Source organism: Nelumbo nucifera, chromosome 1 (genome assembly GCF_055504915.1).
Source record: "Nelumbo nucifera cultivar China Antique chromosome 1, China Antique-T2T, whole genome shotgun sequence".
Classification (NCBI taxonomy): Eukaryota; Viridiplantae; Streptophyta; class Magnoliopsida; order Proteales; family Nelumbonaceae; genus Nelumbo; species Nelumbo nucifera.
Genome location: NC_142649.1, coordinates 87,381,155 through 87,396,329, shown reverse-complemented (window position 1 = coordinate 87,396,329; position 15,175 = coordinate 87,381,155). Strand labels below are relative to the sequence as shown.

The following is a 15,175-nucleotide window of genomic DNA, read 5'->3' as shown; positions in this document are numbered from 1 at the left end:
TAAATTATTAATTTAAAAACATATTAATAAAATAATTTGTTTAAAACAATTAATAGTAAATTAAAATAAATAAATAATTTAATAATTAATTATTTTTTTAGAATAGAAAATAAAATTATAATTAAGTCATAAGTATTAATAAAATAAAATATAAACTAATAAGAATTAAAATAGTAATTAATGTTAATAATTAATTAACAATAAAATAATAAATCATAAAATTATTATTAGTTAAGTAATAATTAATAGTAAAATATTTAATAACTAATTAAATAATAATTTTATAATGAATAATTTCATTAAAATTAATTAAAAGAAATAATTTATCAATGAAAAATAGTTTGATAATTTATGAATAATTAATTTTCAAATATTAAAATTATTAATTAATCATGGGTATTAATAAAATATAATATTAATAATAACTTATAAACTAATAAATATAAAAATATTTAATTAACTAATTATGGATTTTAAATAATTAATATCTAATTAATAATAAAGTACTAAATAATAAAATGTATTGATAAATGATTAATAATTAGTAAAAAATAGTTAATAATTAATTAGCTAAGTAATAAATAAATAAATAAGGATTTTATTATTAATCTAATTAATTATTCAATCAAAGTAATTAATAATAAAAATAAAATTATTAATTAATTCATAGTAAACATCAATAAAATATATTTTAAAATATTAATTTGATAATTATCAATATTAATTGATTATAGAATTATTTTATTAAAATATTAATAATTAATAATTATGAAATAATAAATAATAAAAATATTAGTAATTAATTAATTAATTAAAAATTGTTACTAGGGTAGATTTTCCCACTATTTTACCTTTTGCGACCAAATAATGGAACATGAAAAATTTCCACCTATTTTCCCTTTCCCATCCCATCCCACCAAAATCTTCCCACAAATCAAACATGACCTAATATTAAAATGACAACAATAAGGGTAAATAATGCAAATTGTAATGTTGTATATTAGGAAAAATCTATGATACCGGAAGTCCAGAAAGACATGGAATTAGAAGAGATTTCACCAATATAAGAACCCTTGTGAATTTGATGAATTACCACTAGACATGTTCATGGGTTGGGTAGCCTGACGGGCCGGCCTAGCCTGACCCAATCTAGGTCGGGCTTGGACAAGATATCAGGCCCGTGGGCTCGGGCTCGAGTTGAAAACATCGGGCTCTAATATAATATAATATAATATATTTTTTCTTTTTTATTCTTATCTTTTTTCAAGTAATAGTGAGATCTTTCGTTATTTTTAAGGTTTTGAGGTCTTTTAATATAAATAAAATAGTTTTTATTGAATAAGAAAAGAAAAAAAAAATCTTTTTCCAATTTTCTGGTCGCACTCGGGCTTGGGCCCAATCTTTGGGCTTTATATAAGGGCAGGGCCGAGCTCAGGCCTGGGTATATTTTGTTAATACAGAGACAAAGCCTAGCCCGAACCCGGCCCATGAAAAGGTCTAATTACCATATGATTGGGCACCTCTTTTATGATACCAGTTGATTGGTTGTAAATTTATCTGATATGTTGTCTTTTTGCTATCATAGTTGAACCCGATATATTATTCAATCCTAATCAGTTTTAACTTTGAGGAAAATCTATGATACGGAAATACATGGTATAGGAAGAGCTTTTACTTGGAGTTGTTGAATATATTATTTGTTTAGATTAAATGTAAGAATTAATTTTAATAGAAGATAATTTATTTCACTTATTATCACGAAATAGAAGGTGGCTTGATGGTTAAGATCCTTGCACTCCTGGATGCTAGGCGACCAGGGTTTTAGGGTGCCAATCGTGGCGTATCTCGTATCCTCCCCTACCGTAGTGTCGATATTTTAATCCTTTCTCCTCACCCATTGTATCCTCAAGTTGATACTTCTAGTGACCCATTGGAATTTTTTCATTCCCTAAAGCCTCAAATTATTAAATAATGAAAGTAAATTATCATTTCATGTTAATTCCCAAGGAAATTTCCCTATAGATTTTGGGAATCCAAATTGAAGGTAAAATGGGATTCTGGCCTTCTGGGAATTCCTCTAGATTCCGTTGGGGTATTAAATGCATTGGAGAGAAGTATCATTTAGTAAAATGGGATTGGGTATAATAGGGATAAAAAGGATGGAGGATTGGGGATCAGAAGAGTGAAGCTTTTCAATAAGAAAATTTTGGGTAAATGGCTTTGGAGGTTTGGGGTTGAAAGGGATGCTCTTAGGAGAAGGATGGATGTGTGCAAGTACAGGGTGGTGGATTTTGGGTAGACTTCAAAGGAGGTCAAAGTTTGTTCATATTAGGTATGCATTGGGAAAGGGATTATGAGTTTTCAATCAGCCTTCTTGAACTATGTTTCCTTTAAGGTTGGAGATGGATCATCCATAAAGTTTTGGGAAGATGATTGGGAAGGGATTGGTAGATTTTGTGACTATTGCCTCGGCTCTACAATTTAAGTAGGAAAAATGAATCTATTGCAAATTGCTTTCAAATGATACAAGTAAGGCTAGTGTGGAGTCCAAAATTCAAAGACCTTTGTTTGATTGGGAAGATGAGGAATGTGCGGAGTTGTTGTCAAAGTTGCAACCGGTAAAGTTACAAACTTGAGAGAACATACGCCACATGGTGGAAGGAGTCCAAGAATGGGCTTTTCTCTGTGAAGTCTTTTTTACAATGCCCTTGCAAGAAATTAAGTAGAGAAGTTGGAGGTGAAAGGAGTGTGGGGAAACCCAATTCCCCCTAGAGTGGAGGGCTTTGCATGGATAGTTGCATTGGATAGCATTCTTACACAGGACCGTATCCAAAGTAGAGTCCAGATTGATGGAAGATGTTATTTATGCATGCTCTGAAGAGAATGTGATGCATCTTTGCTATGGTTGTTGTAATTCAAAGTATATTAGGGGAATCTTTTTTGGCTTCTTTAATGTTGACATTTGGGAGCCAAGACCTCTGACAGATATATTTGCTCGTTGGCCTTCATTAAGAGGAAATAACAAGGTGAAGATTGCTTGGAGTTTATGTGCCTTTTGCCATCTGTTGGGTAATCTGGAAGGAGCGAGATAGAAGAATTTTTGAAGACAAAAGCTTGAGGAAGAGACCAAGTTGCTTTGACTTCTGGAAAAAGAATTGTAGATTATTGGATTCTCATTTTACCAGAATTTGGAGGGATCTCAAAGGAATCCCTTGGAAATGTCTTATGGTCCTTATTTGATTTGACTCCAAGGAATTGAAGTCTTGTTTATGCTTTGTTTGACTATTTCTTGTATCTCTTATAAGTTTGATCTGTTATTGTCTAGTGATCCCTCATCACCTCTTTTGATGTACTCTTTTTTCTATTATTAATAAATTTTTCTCTTTTATTTATTATCAGATGTGGGTCCATTAGGTTTTTGTCTATCCATATGGTGTGCAATGATTCATTTGAATCACAAGGGATTCAAATGAAGGTTCCATGATTATTCTATAATCTATATATAGTGTGCAAAGAAGGTTCCATGATTGTTCTAGAATCTTATATATTCTTTATCAAAGTCTAAAAGCAAAGTTTAAAGATTTCATATTTACATGGAAAAGAATTGAAAGAAATTTAAATCATGCCTACCTTCAAAACAAGCTCCTCAAAGCATTGGTTCACATTAACTCTTGTTTTAGCACTACATTCAATAAAAAGGCACCCATGTTCCCTTACAAATTCAATTCCCTCTTTCTTTGTGACAACCTTTCACTTTCTTAGCAAATAAGGAAAAAACACACACAACACACAAAAATCCAATTTGTATCATCACATCTTAATGCTGCATATCACCACGATAATATTTTCCAAAAAAAAGAACAAATAGATATACAGAAAAAAAAATCTCATAATTACTTTCTTAATGCTTATCCAAAAATTCTTATCATCAGCCTGCCATTTGAAATCTCGGTAAAAGGATAAGCTTTTAACCAATAAATTTCAAGCAGTACCTTATCTACTTTGTTTCCAACCAGTATCTTAATGCAATCTTGATTTGTTGAATAGCGATCAATTTCCTTTGCCCATACATCAGAAAGGATTGTAAATATTTCCTGTTGCATCCCGTCATAAACTGTAGCAACAAAAATAATACAATTACAGGTTTTTCTTAAAAATTTCCAAGTTGCAATTGGCTTATACTTAAAGGATATATGTTATATCTGTTGCATGCATAGAAAACGTGCAAAAAGGTTGCCTCCAAAAGTCGAATAAAAAAGTATTTCATCCACATAGACCTGAAGGATCATGGACACTTCACATCAACTTATGGGCTTAACCAAGGTAGTCTTGGATGTCATATTCATCAAGTTCAGTATAGAACAAACTTTGGCAAGGTGTCAACTGGTTGTTGGTAAGGTCTCTGGCTGGTTGTAGTGGAGACTTGGGATCGAATTCCTCCTGCACCAGGGTTGGGGGAGCAGTTATGGGTTTGGGGGATGGGCTAGCCCCATGAAGCAGAGAGAGAGAGAGAGAGAGAGAGAGAGAGCAGTTATGGGTTTCATCTTATGCTGCTCAATGATCAGATCAAACTTGACGATGTTCCAACATCATTTTCAGTGACTTGGTTGGAATGGAATGAAACATTAATTACTTTTTTTTGGGAACAACCGAGTAAAAGTGGAAGCTTAAAGGCTTGGAGGAAAAAACAACAGACAAGCTTCAACTTCAACTTCATTGTTTTCCCATGTACAAACTTTCTGCCATACCCTAGTGGCTAGTAGGCTATAATTGGATCATGATTCATCCAAATCCGACCAAATTAGCAACAACTGAAATCTGAATCCAATTTGAAATTGATTGGATCCAGATTGGGTTTTGGATTTCCAGAGTCCATTGACAACCCTAGTGGTTTATAAGACATGTGGTTAATGATAATTTATCAGCCCTTTAGGGGATAAAATTAAATAATAGAAAGCCCATTATTTAAGTTTATTGCCATCATGTTTCCCAGAATCAGAAGTTGATACACTTCTGAAAATCAACACATCAAAAATTGTCAGAACTCATGTTTTAAGATTTCATTCATATAGTTGGGTCAAGTGAACATCCAAATAGATGCATCAATACTTTGAACTATCCTGGATTCAGTAGATACTAGATACATGATATGATGCATTGTACTCAACTTGGAAAGGCCTGAGTAGTGGTAGGGAATTTAAACTCTAATTAAAATGTATTCAAGATCATAATGCAGCAAAAAGAAAGAGTGCTAAAGACAACTACTATTATTTCACATATTCTGTCCTTAGAATTAGTGTATATCCTTGAACCAAAACATGGATACATGGATGACCACAAAGTGGTGTATGACATAAAACAAATATATAGGAAAAGCAAGACAAAGAAAATAGAAATAATATTTAATAAGTAAATGGACTTTTCATATATAGAGGAAATAATGCAAGAGAAGGAAATAAAATATCCATAATGATCCCTCATGCTCCTCTATAGTATGAGCTTGTTAATGTTATGAATCTCTCCTGCCCAGCTGCATGAAGAAATAAAAGATAAACTTCGTTATACAGTGATAAATAGCCTTTTCTGCCTTCAGAGGAAGGCCTAGTTGAAAATGGGGACATGCATTTTTTGCATTTTGGTCACATGAAAAGAAAAATAAGAAAGCAATATCATCTAACAAGTAGTTCAGATTATCATGTTTGATCAAGAAACTTTATTTATTTAGCAAATAGTCTAAAAACGATCTTGAGGAATATTTTCTGACAGGACATGACCAACAATTGGGTTTTACCATTTACTAAGCCAATTTGAGGTGGACCCCTAAAAGTTGTATTCTCATCTGTATTTCTCATACTTTCAGAGCTGGCAGAGTCATCTAATCTGTTAATATATCTATGATTTTTTTTTTTTTTTTTTTTGTGTAGCCCTTCAAAAGAAATAAAAATAAGCTATGTGATATTTTCTCTCATATTTTCTATACTTTAACAATGTTATTTTAAAAACTTACTCAAAGACTACAGAAAGAGAAAGGTAGTGATATATTAATGATCTACTTCCTCTTTTTCTTCCATATACTTAACCACAAGTTATTGTTCCAACTCACAAGATGTATGAGGAGGTACACCCTACATCTAATTACATCATGTAGAGAGCAATATGGTGCTTTGTATCAAGGTTTATAAACTTCAAAACACAAAGCTGGAAAACCTTTTTTTTTTCAGTGGTGAAGAAACCACATGCTCTATAAGTTAAGGATGACCATAAAGAATTCTGTAAATGAAAAAACAAAGTATGCAAGGAAACAGACAGCAATAAACCATGAGCAGAAAGCATTTACCTGTGTCCCATATTGCAAGCTTCAACCTTTTTCCTCCAAGGTTGACTAGTTTCACCTACTGAAATCAGAAGAGAAAAGAAAGTGCAAATTAGGGTATGACAGAAATAAGGCAACAAACAAAAGAAATGATCCATATAATTAAAAGAGCCAACTAAAACTTCTCATTTCATTGCTTAACTAATCAAATAATATGGAAGACTGATGCACATAGAATAGAGAACTATGCTGTTCATATTGAGATTATTTTTGGGAAATAGATTAAATGCAAAGCTAACATGTACACATCTAATCAAAACCGAAGTACCAAACAGGTATCAAACTGCAAATACTGAATACAAGTAACATCAATTGGAGCTTTCTTCCCCCTGGACATCCATGACGTGCCCTCAATAGAGAAATATGAAGTTGATATAGAGATTATTTTTGGGAAATGGACTAAATCCAAACCTAACATGTAGACATCCAGTCATAACCAAACAGGTATCAAACTGCAAAATACTGAATACAAGTAATATCAATTGGAATTTTCTTCCCCTTGGACATCGATGATGTGCCCTCATCATACTAATATAAGCTAATTTATTGATCTCACAAATAAAAAATAACAATGTTATTTGTTAAAATAGCTACAGGCACAGATTTGATATTCATGTCTCCTGGCAAGCCTGATACAGTGACAATACCAATTTAGTTGGATTTAATATGTTGCATTTGGCTTTTTTTGAATAGTAACAAAAAACCAAAGGTGATGTAATTAATAAGTAATAGATAAGAGGTATATCCTACATAATAATTACATCATATGAGAGGGCCAAGGCAGCAGCCACAGACAAGGCACGTTAAAACAACTAAAAGATGACTGATGAAGGTAAGTAAAATTCTCTCTTGCTAGGCTATTTGTCACAGAATTTTCTGTAGGGGTCTATCTGAATGAGCTGTTAAGCTTGAGGCCAGCCATCTAGCTTCATGTAGTTTTCCCAAAAAGGAGGCGGGCGGGGTAAAAGGTGTTGTATCAACATTTTTTTTTCTCAAGGGTGCAAATCAGGTACCCGATGTAGACCTGGCAATCAGTTGAATCAAGTCAGGTTGAGTCAGATCAAGGCAATTTTGAGGTCATTTCAGGTGGGGTCATCTTTCGGTTGGGTCAGCAAAGGCTAGATCCTAACCCTAAATATTCAGGTTAGGGTTGACCTACAGGTCAGATGGGTCAATGGTTCAATCACCTGGGCCAGATGATCTTTGACCATGTCAATGGTTTTTACCAAAAATACAGGTTTAAATATTTAATTGCCCAGATCAAATGGTTTGAACGGTTCAACTGTCCAGGTCAACATCAGTTTGAAAATGTTGGTATGCAAATAGGTGACCCAATGGTGACCTATGACCCAACCCAACCCGACCCGAATTCTTTTTGGATCAGGTCGGGTCCAGTGACTCCAGTCAGACTGGCTTTGGGTTGCTGCATAGGGGACCCTAGCCCGCTTCTTTCAGGATGGGTTAACTTTTTGCAAGTGTAAACCCTATATGAAGAATTTCCACAGCATTAAGTCTGGGCCTTGGGTTGGGCCCCCTTCAAAATTTAACAAATCCTCAAGACCTCAACTCAGCAGGCTCAATATGCAATCCTATTTTTCTTTCTACAACTACAAGGCATATAGACCAAATTTCCAAGAGATGTAAAGGGAATCACATAACAAGGGAAAACATGGCCATACAGAAACTTGAGATAAATACTATGAAGGTCACTTATGAGGTTTCTTGGTTGTAGAAGTAAAGAATGAAAGTGTCTCCAAGAATGAAACATCATCCACCCACTTGTCGTGTTGCAATGCTATTACTTATATTTCACATTAGGCTCTTGTTTTCAAAGGGTTGGTATCAACCAACCACATGTTTGCACTAAAGGGTTTGCTCATCTCCACATCCTTGACCAAAAAAGCAATTAAAAATAGTTTATCAGAGTTTCATCACTGGAATAGATACTTGCACTGATAATCCAAATCTTATGAGTTAGTCGTTAAGCCAAAAAATTTTCCAAGTACTAGAATCACACTCACTAGAATCCTGACTCTTATTTAAATTAAAATCACTTTGCTCTCAATATACACAAAGGTGAGATAAAGACAGACATGATATGGATTTTATATGTATCTAAAAGAAATCAGACCATGAAATATTAATGTTCAGATTTCTCATATGAACCCCCATGCCAAATTGCCACTAGTCATTGCAGAGACTTACATTATTCTGTCCCTAGATTCCATATCTTTCATAGCAAAAGGAACAGAAGAGTTTTCAAATTGAAAAATCTCAACTATACTATATTCTACATTTGATAATGGTGAAAACTTTTCTTGCACCCTCTGTACATCAGAATGAACACAGCTTTCGGGGGTGGGAGTGACGAACCTTTTCTTCACTGCTAATAAGAGCCACTACCCATAACAAATGTTGGTCCTGACTTGATGCCAAGGAGACTAGGACCCTTTTCTTAATGATACATGAGGAGACCAGCTCCCACACGCTATTCTTAGTTTAGTGAGCATTGATTCTTGGGGTTGTAGGCCAGCTGCCTTCATCTCATACAGAAACTTGATAGCATCATTATAGAAGCCATGTTGTAAGTAGCCAATAAACATGGCATTCCAACATACATCATTTCTCTCGTTGCCGATCATTTCAAAGACCCTTCTAGCATCCCTCAGCAGCCCTTGTCTCCCATACATGTCAACCAAACTGCTCTGCACAAATAGATCCATTTCAACCCCGAGTTTGATGGTACTGGCATGAACCTGCTTACCGCATTGCCCATAATCCCTCACCCTTCCACTTGCCCGGAGAACAGTCGAGAATGTAAAATTATTCTTACTTGCACCTGCTCTCCCCATTTCCTTGAAGATATCAAGGACTTCATCAAACTGCCCCTCTCTACTGTAGCCAGTAATTATGTCATTCCAAAGCACAGTGTCACGACGATTAGCTCCATTAAAGACAAATTGTGCATCTTCTAGGCATTTGAACTTCCGATAGAAATTGATGAGAGCGCTGCAGAAAAACAAATTCTTGTGATACCCGACCTTAAATATCCACCCATGTATTTGTTTCCCCAGTCCAAATTCCCCAATGTGGACGCATGCCTTGAAGATGCTGACAATAATCAAATCAGTGAACTCCAACCCACTTCCCTGTTGCATTTCCAGGAACAAGCTTATCGCTTCTTTACAGTCACCATGGTTCACATAACCAGCAATTAGCGTTGCCCACGAGATGGAGTCTCTAATTGTCATTTTATCGAAGACCTTACGAGCATCATCTAAACGACTGCACGCCACGTACATCAGAAGTAGGCGGTTAGCTAAGGGTAAACCTGGGCGGAAGCCACTTCGGTTCATGTGGGCGTGCACCTCAGCACCTCTAGTCGCGTCTCTGGCATCTGTACATTCTTTTAAGAGAGAAGCATAGATATCGGCTGGTATGCGGAGATGCAGGCTATCCATCAGGCATAAAACGTCGGTGGTGGTGGTAGTAGTGCTCCTACTCCGGTGCTGGTTTAATTTGATCTCGACGTTGGATGGGCAGGGGATCTTCCGACTGGGGCGTTGAATCGCTGGGTATTGAATTGGAGTGGTTGGTGGAATACTGCTTCTCTGCAAGCAACAACTACATACACACTTGGAAGGAAGCCATGGGATAACTTTCAAAGATGTTGGGATAATTGCCATTTTATTTTGAGATTATAGAGTTTTAGCGAATTAAATCTCTTTGTGTCTCCGAAGGAGACCCAAAAATCCGAGTTCGGCAAATTTATGGACCAGGCCACCACAGAAAAATTTATCTGCGGAAGCAACGTACAACGTACATAAATAGAAGCCAAATTTAAACTTTCTGATAATTGTCTAAAATCTCTTTTTTTCGTCACACTTTGTTACATGCGACATTACGTGACTAATTGGGAAAAGTACAAATTCTGAATTATAGCCACCATAATCTACGTAGAAGTCCCTTCTATTAATGTATTCTGTCCGTGAAAGGTCCAGATTTATTCCCTGTACGGTGAAACTAAAGAATTCTAAGTTGGGCTGATTCATCATCCTCAACCTTAAGACTAAGAGTAGAGCAACAAGACACGGACCGCGAGGTCGACCCGCTTATGCTCTCTGTTATCTGTTATTTACAGCAGCCCAGATATTGCTCCCTACAAACCCGGTTCCTACGATAGACACCGTCCTGACCGTCACTGGGCCTTGCATCAGTGGTCCACTTCCATTTCCAGAAAAGGTGAGCATTTCTCCACCACCTCTTCTTCTTCTTGCTCTTTTTCTCATTCCCTCTCTCTGGATCCCCTCTAAAACCATGCAAGAGATCTCTAACAAAATGAAACTCCAAGAAATTATACAAAAATACCACCAAAACAAATAGAGATCCCAATAAATGGTGCGAAATCGGTATCGGCAACGCCGCTTGCAGCAAAAGTTCCAAAGCGAAAACAGGAACCTCTGTTGAATTCGGAACTCCATAGCCAAAGTACCACCAAAACAAATAGAGATCCCAATACATAGTGCAAAATCGGTATCATCAACGCCACTTGCAGCAGAAGTTCCACGGCGGAAATAGGGACCTCTGTTGAATTCCGGAACTCCATAGCCACCTCGAACGATCACGAGAACTCAAAACATGAAAATCCCAGATTTCTAATTTGTTGGGTCTGGTTTACCCACTCTCGCTTTTCTGATTTGGGTTTCTTGCAATTCTGGTGCCGGGATCCCTCTCTCTCTCGAAAGAGGTATCTTTCTTTCCCTCTCATTCCCTCTCTCTTCTTTCACAATGGTGTCAATGCTGAACACCCTTGAAGAAACTGAAAGTTCCTCTGGTAGTTGTATCTAAGCTCTGGATCAATTTCTGCAAGCAACTTGTTATCGTCTTCAGTGGATTTCGAAGAGAGAGAATTCTTACGAGGAACGAGATACATGGTAGGAGTCATCCCCGGCTGGTTTGTGAGCAGTAATCTAGAAGTATCACTTGAGTTGACTCAGGAAGTCAAAAACAGGAGACCCATTGTCGTTGGAATTCTTGAGCCCAACCTTGTTGTCATCCCTTCGATGGTGATGATTTCACTCTCACTGCACGCCTCCTTTGTCGAATTCGTCGGGCTTCTAACTCTGTACGACAACCTCGCTGTGATAGGAAACACAGCGTCGCTGCTCCTCCAAAATGAGACATAAAGAAGAGATGGTGAAAACGACAATGATCATATAAACCGGGAACTAGCGAAGTCCAAGAAGAGCAACAATTGAGTTTCTGAAGAACATGAAAAACCCTGTGGGCAAATTCAACATTTTAGTTTTTTCCCTTACCATTTAACATGCAACAATTCTTAGAAATAGTAGAGATACTTTTAAGACAATTCTTATATAGTAGCCTATCTCCCAAACCCATAAATTGCCCCAATCCGTTACAATCAAATAGATTAGATTCCAAACATATCCTAACTATATCTTCTACGTTTAAAAAGAAAATTTGGATTTTCTACTCATTGAACATTCCTCACATCATTTGGAGCTGCACATCTGGAACATCTTGTACTTGTAAGATATCAATCATGCATAGATGTTTCTAATGCACAACTGCAATATGTTGTGAGTAGAGCCGTAAAACAGGTCGTGTTGGGCTGGCATGGCATGGCCCCTCCCTCCCCTGGGATATTTTGGGGGGTTGTCCTTGCACGGCCCACGGCTCGAGCCCGTGCAGGCCCATGTCGTACCATGCCGTGCCACAGGCCAAAGCTATTTATTTAAACAAATTGAAAATAAAATCTTAAAATGCTTATTTTATATGAATTTTAATGTATAAAATTGTTTATATATAATAATAATTAAATAAAATAGTATAATAAAACTGAAAAATTTGTTTATTTTATTAATATGTTATATACTATATATTATTATATAATTATAATTTATATAATATATAATATTATATGTATGTATATGGGTCGTGCCACAGGCTAGCATGACCCGATTTACACCTTTAGTTATGAGGTTGGTGTGAGGCACACTCTATGAGGAGCAAATCCAAATTCATTTAAAGAATACTATGAAGTATCCTTTGGTTTTCTAATAATAGGATAAATATATCCTTCCGTTAGCACACCGATTGCATTCTATTCACATGGAACAATATGTGACCCTTATAATATTTTAAAAACCTAATTTTACCCTCTATTCTTCTCCATCGATTTAAACAAGAGAAGTTCATGAAGATGGTATGAAATCTTACCTAAAGAAGAAGACCAACAAGCCTATGGATCTCAATGAACACCTACCTTTCAGGTTAGGTTAAATGGAGGCTTGGGTCTCACTATTGAGCAAGATTTAGCTGAATGCTTTGGCTGTTTAGTGGGCTATGAACCAATGATAAGGTTTGACGCCAATAATAAAATAAATGGGGCCTATGAATTTATTATTGACATAAAACCTCATCATTGGTTCCACAGCCCACTGAACAGCCAAACGTTCAACTAATCTGAATTCCTCACTACTAGCCTTTGTCTTCTCATTTGTAAGATGCATTCACTAAAAGTTCTTTTGGGCTTCGACAATTGATACACGAAATATGACAAGTACAATCTTAGCCAATAGCCATCAAGGCTATTGATGAATATTACTCTATTAAATTTCTTTCTTACCTCTACAAAGCCAACACAATCCACTAGCTTTAAACTACCCATTGAAGTGGTCAATTGAATTTGATTACTCTAGTACCTTTGCATTGAGAACACAATATTGTACCATTCTCAGGAATAGGGGTCTGAGACTGGAATTGGAATGGCTTATTTCGATTCTAACCATTTGGTTGGGCACAATCGAAATCCAATTCGATCCCATTCTTTGTGCCTTACTGCCTTTTTGAGGGAATGGGCAGTTGCAAACCAAAGGATGATGAAACCATGGAGATTCAGCCCATGAAGGAATGACAATGCTATAAATAGAGCCTTTGGTTTTGAAAAAGCAGAGGTTGATGGAGCCTCTGGTTTCTAGATGCATAATCATGAAGCCTCACTTGGGTAGTTGCAAAGCTCTATAATTAGAGCCACAAACTCCTAGTTCTTCTATTAAGTAAGAAGCAACCAATTCTTAAGAAAAGGAGTTTCCAGTTCCATTTTTGGGTTTGCGGTTTAGTTGAGAGAGAGAAGCTCTCCAGTTCCATTTTTGGGTATAAAAGAGAAGAAAAGAAGAGGAAGCTCAAGAAGAGATTCCAACGCTCTCAGACGTTTGCAAGGAGCCATGGACGCTACTTTTGCTTCAAACGTTCAAGGTCGGTCTCAGTTTATTTCAAGTCATTTTAGAGCTTATAATGATCCTTTCATGCTTCAGTATATTAGAAATCGATATAAATGCTAACATTATACACCACCAATGTGGGTTGATGGGATACCGATGCCTCGATTACAAATCATACTCTTTTGTCTTGGTGTGAGTATGTTCCTAAGATAATCAGGTTTAAATTCCTTGACAAATCTATGAAATATCTAAGTAAATTAGGACTATTAACCAATGCCACCAACGGTCAAGAGGTTCTTTGGGTCAATGTTTCAAAATTCCCAAAATATTAGATTTCAATTGGTTAAGGTTGTGTAAGCAGTCATTACATTCTTGAACATGTATCAATAATTGTTAGTCTAATCGTTTTTAACCTTTGCCAATTCACCTATTATATAATTCTAGTATCTATCTCAAACCTGGGAATCTTTGAAAAAATTTTAGGATAACATTATCTCTTCTATTGAATTTCGTCTTATTAATTATAGTTCAGGAGTAGCAACTTTAGATACTTGAAGAAAAACAAAAATAGTAAGAACAATAGGTCCCTCTGCAAATACACGTGAAATGATATGGAAATAAAGAATTGATTCTAGGAATAGGGTGATGTTGAATGTGATTCTGATTTTTAAGAAACATGAATCAGATGACTTATCAAATACATCTGCAGATTCCTAGGTTGGATGGATTTTGAGAATGGGAATTTCTAGAATTGAACCGGGCCTTAAAAGTTGGTGGAGATTGGAGAAGAACAAAAACCAGGGCATATTTGGTTCGGTGGCTTCTAGTAATAGAACTGATTCATTGAGTACCCATGGTTGCAATTGCCTCTGTTGGAGTCATGCTCTAATGTGCCAAGCCATAAGCCACCTCCTTAACAATGTGTGGTGAAGCTTATACAATTTTCAGAGTTTGAGACCAATATCTCTTAGTGGGTAATCAAGGAATCATTGACTTTCTAGATAGACATTTTCTGTGTTTCGAAAATTTGAAAAATAATAAGGGGCGAATTAGACATTTGTGCACTTCCATTAAGAGATAACAACAATGTCTTATTTCTTGAAAATTGAAGAGTACTGCTAGAGAATAAAAACCTAAGGGATTTGGTGTAACAGTTTAAGCTTTTAGGTTGAATAGTTCCTTGAAATAGTAATAGAGAGCCTATTTGACCCAAGTTATCTAATTTTCCCTTATATTGCCCTCGTTATAATTAATTAAATTTCAGCAGAAGGTATGAATGGCCTATGCTTGTCCACACTTCAATTCCAGTGGACTTTCACATGAGGGGACGCTAGAGAATAAAACCCTATTCAGGACCTCTCCTAATGGCTTAAGCTTTTAGGTCAAATGGTTCCTTGAGAAGTGCTTTAAGGTATTCTTTAAATATACAGGTATGCTTGGTCCAATCTGAAAAAAAAATTATATTTAACCTCAGCCAAATGTATTTATATGTAAATAATTGAGGAAAATGTCAAAAACTATGCTGCCAAAAAAAAATGATAAAATGATAAATACTAAA

At 35.8% G+C, this 15,175-nt stretch overlaps 1 protein-coding gene across 2 annotated transcripts; it reads right to left on the bottom strand.

Annotated features, from left to right (window-relative positions):
• Nucleotides 1-3,632: 3,632 nt before the first annotated feature.
• LOC104599572 (Tetratricopeptide repeat (TPR)-like superfamily protein) lies at nucleotides 3,633-11,614 on the bottom strand. Of its 2 annotated transcripts, none has more exons than XM_010262172.3 (3): nucleotides 8,747-11,614; nucleotides 6,338-6,395; nucleotides 3,633-4,114 (listed from the first exon to the last, which is right to left on the bottom strand). In XM_010262172.3, exon 1 carries the CDS (start codon nucleotides 10,057-10,059, stop codon nucleotides 8,815-8,817), a length of 1,245 nt encoding a protein of 414 aa, XP_010260474.1. In that variant the 5' UTR covers nucleotides 10,060-11,614; the 3' UTR covers nucleotides 3,633-4,114; nucleotides 6,338-6,395; nucleotides 8,747-8,814. The 2 variants fall into 2 exon arrangements, with proteins under 2 accessions (XP_010260474.1, XP_010260473.1); XM_010262171.3 differs by lacking the exon at nucleotides 3,633-4,114 and adding an exon at nucleotides 4,125-5,530 and having other exon boundaries at nucleotides 8,747-11,613.
• Between the last annotated feature and the right edge of the window lie 3,561 nt (nucleotides 11,615-15,175).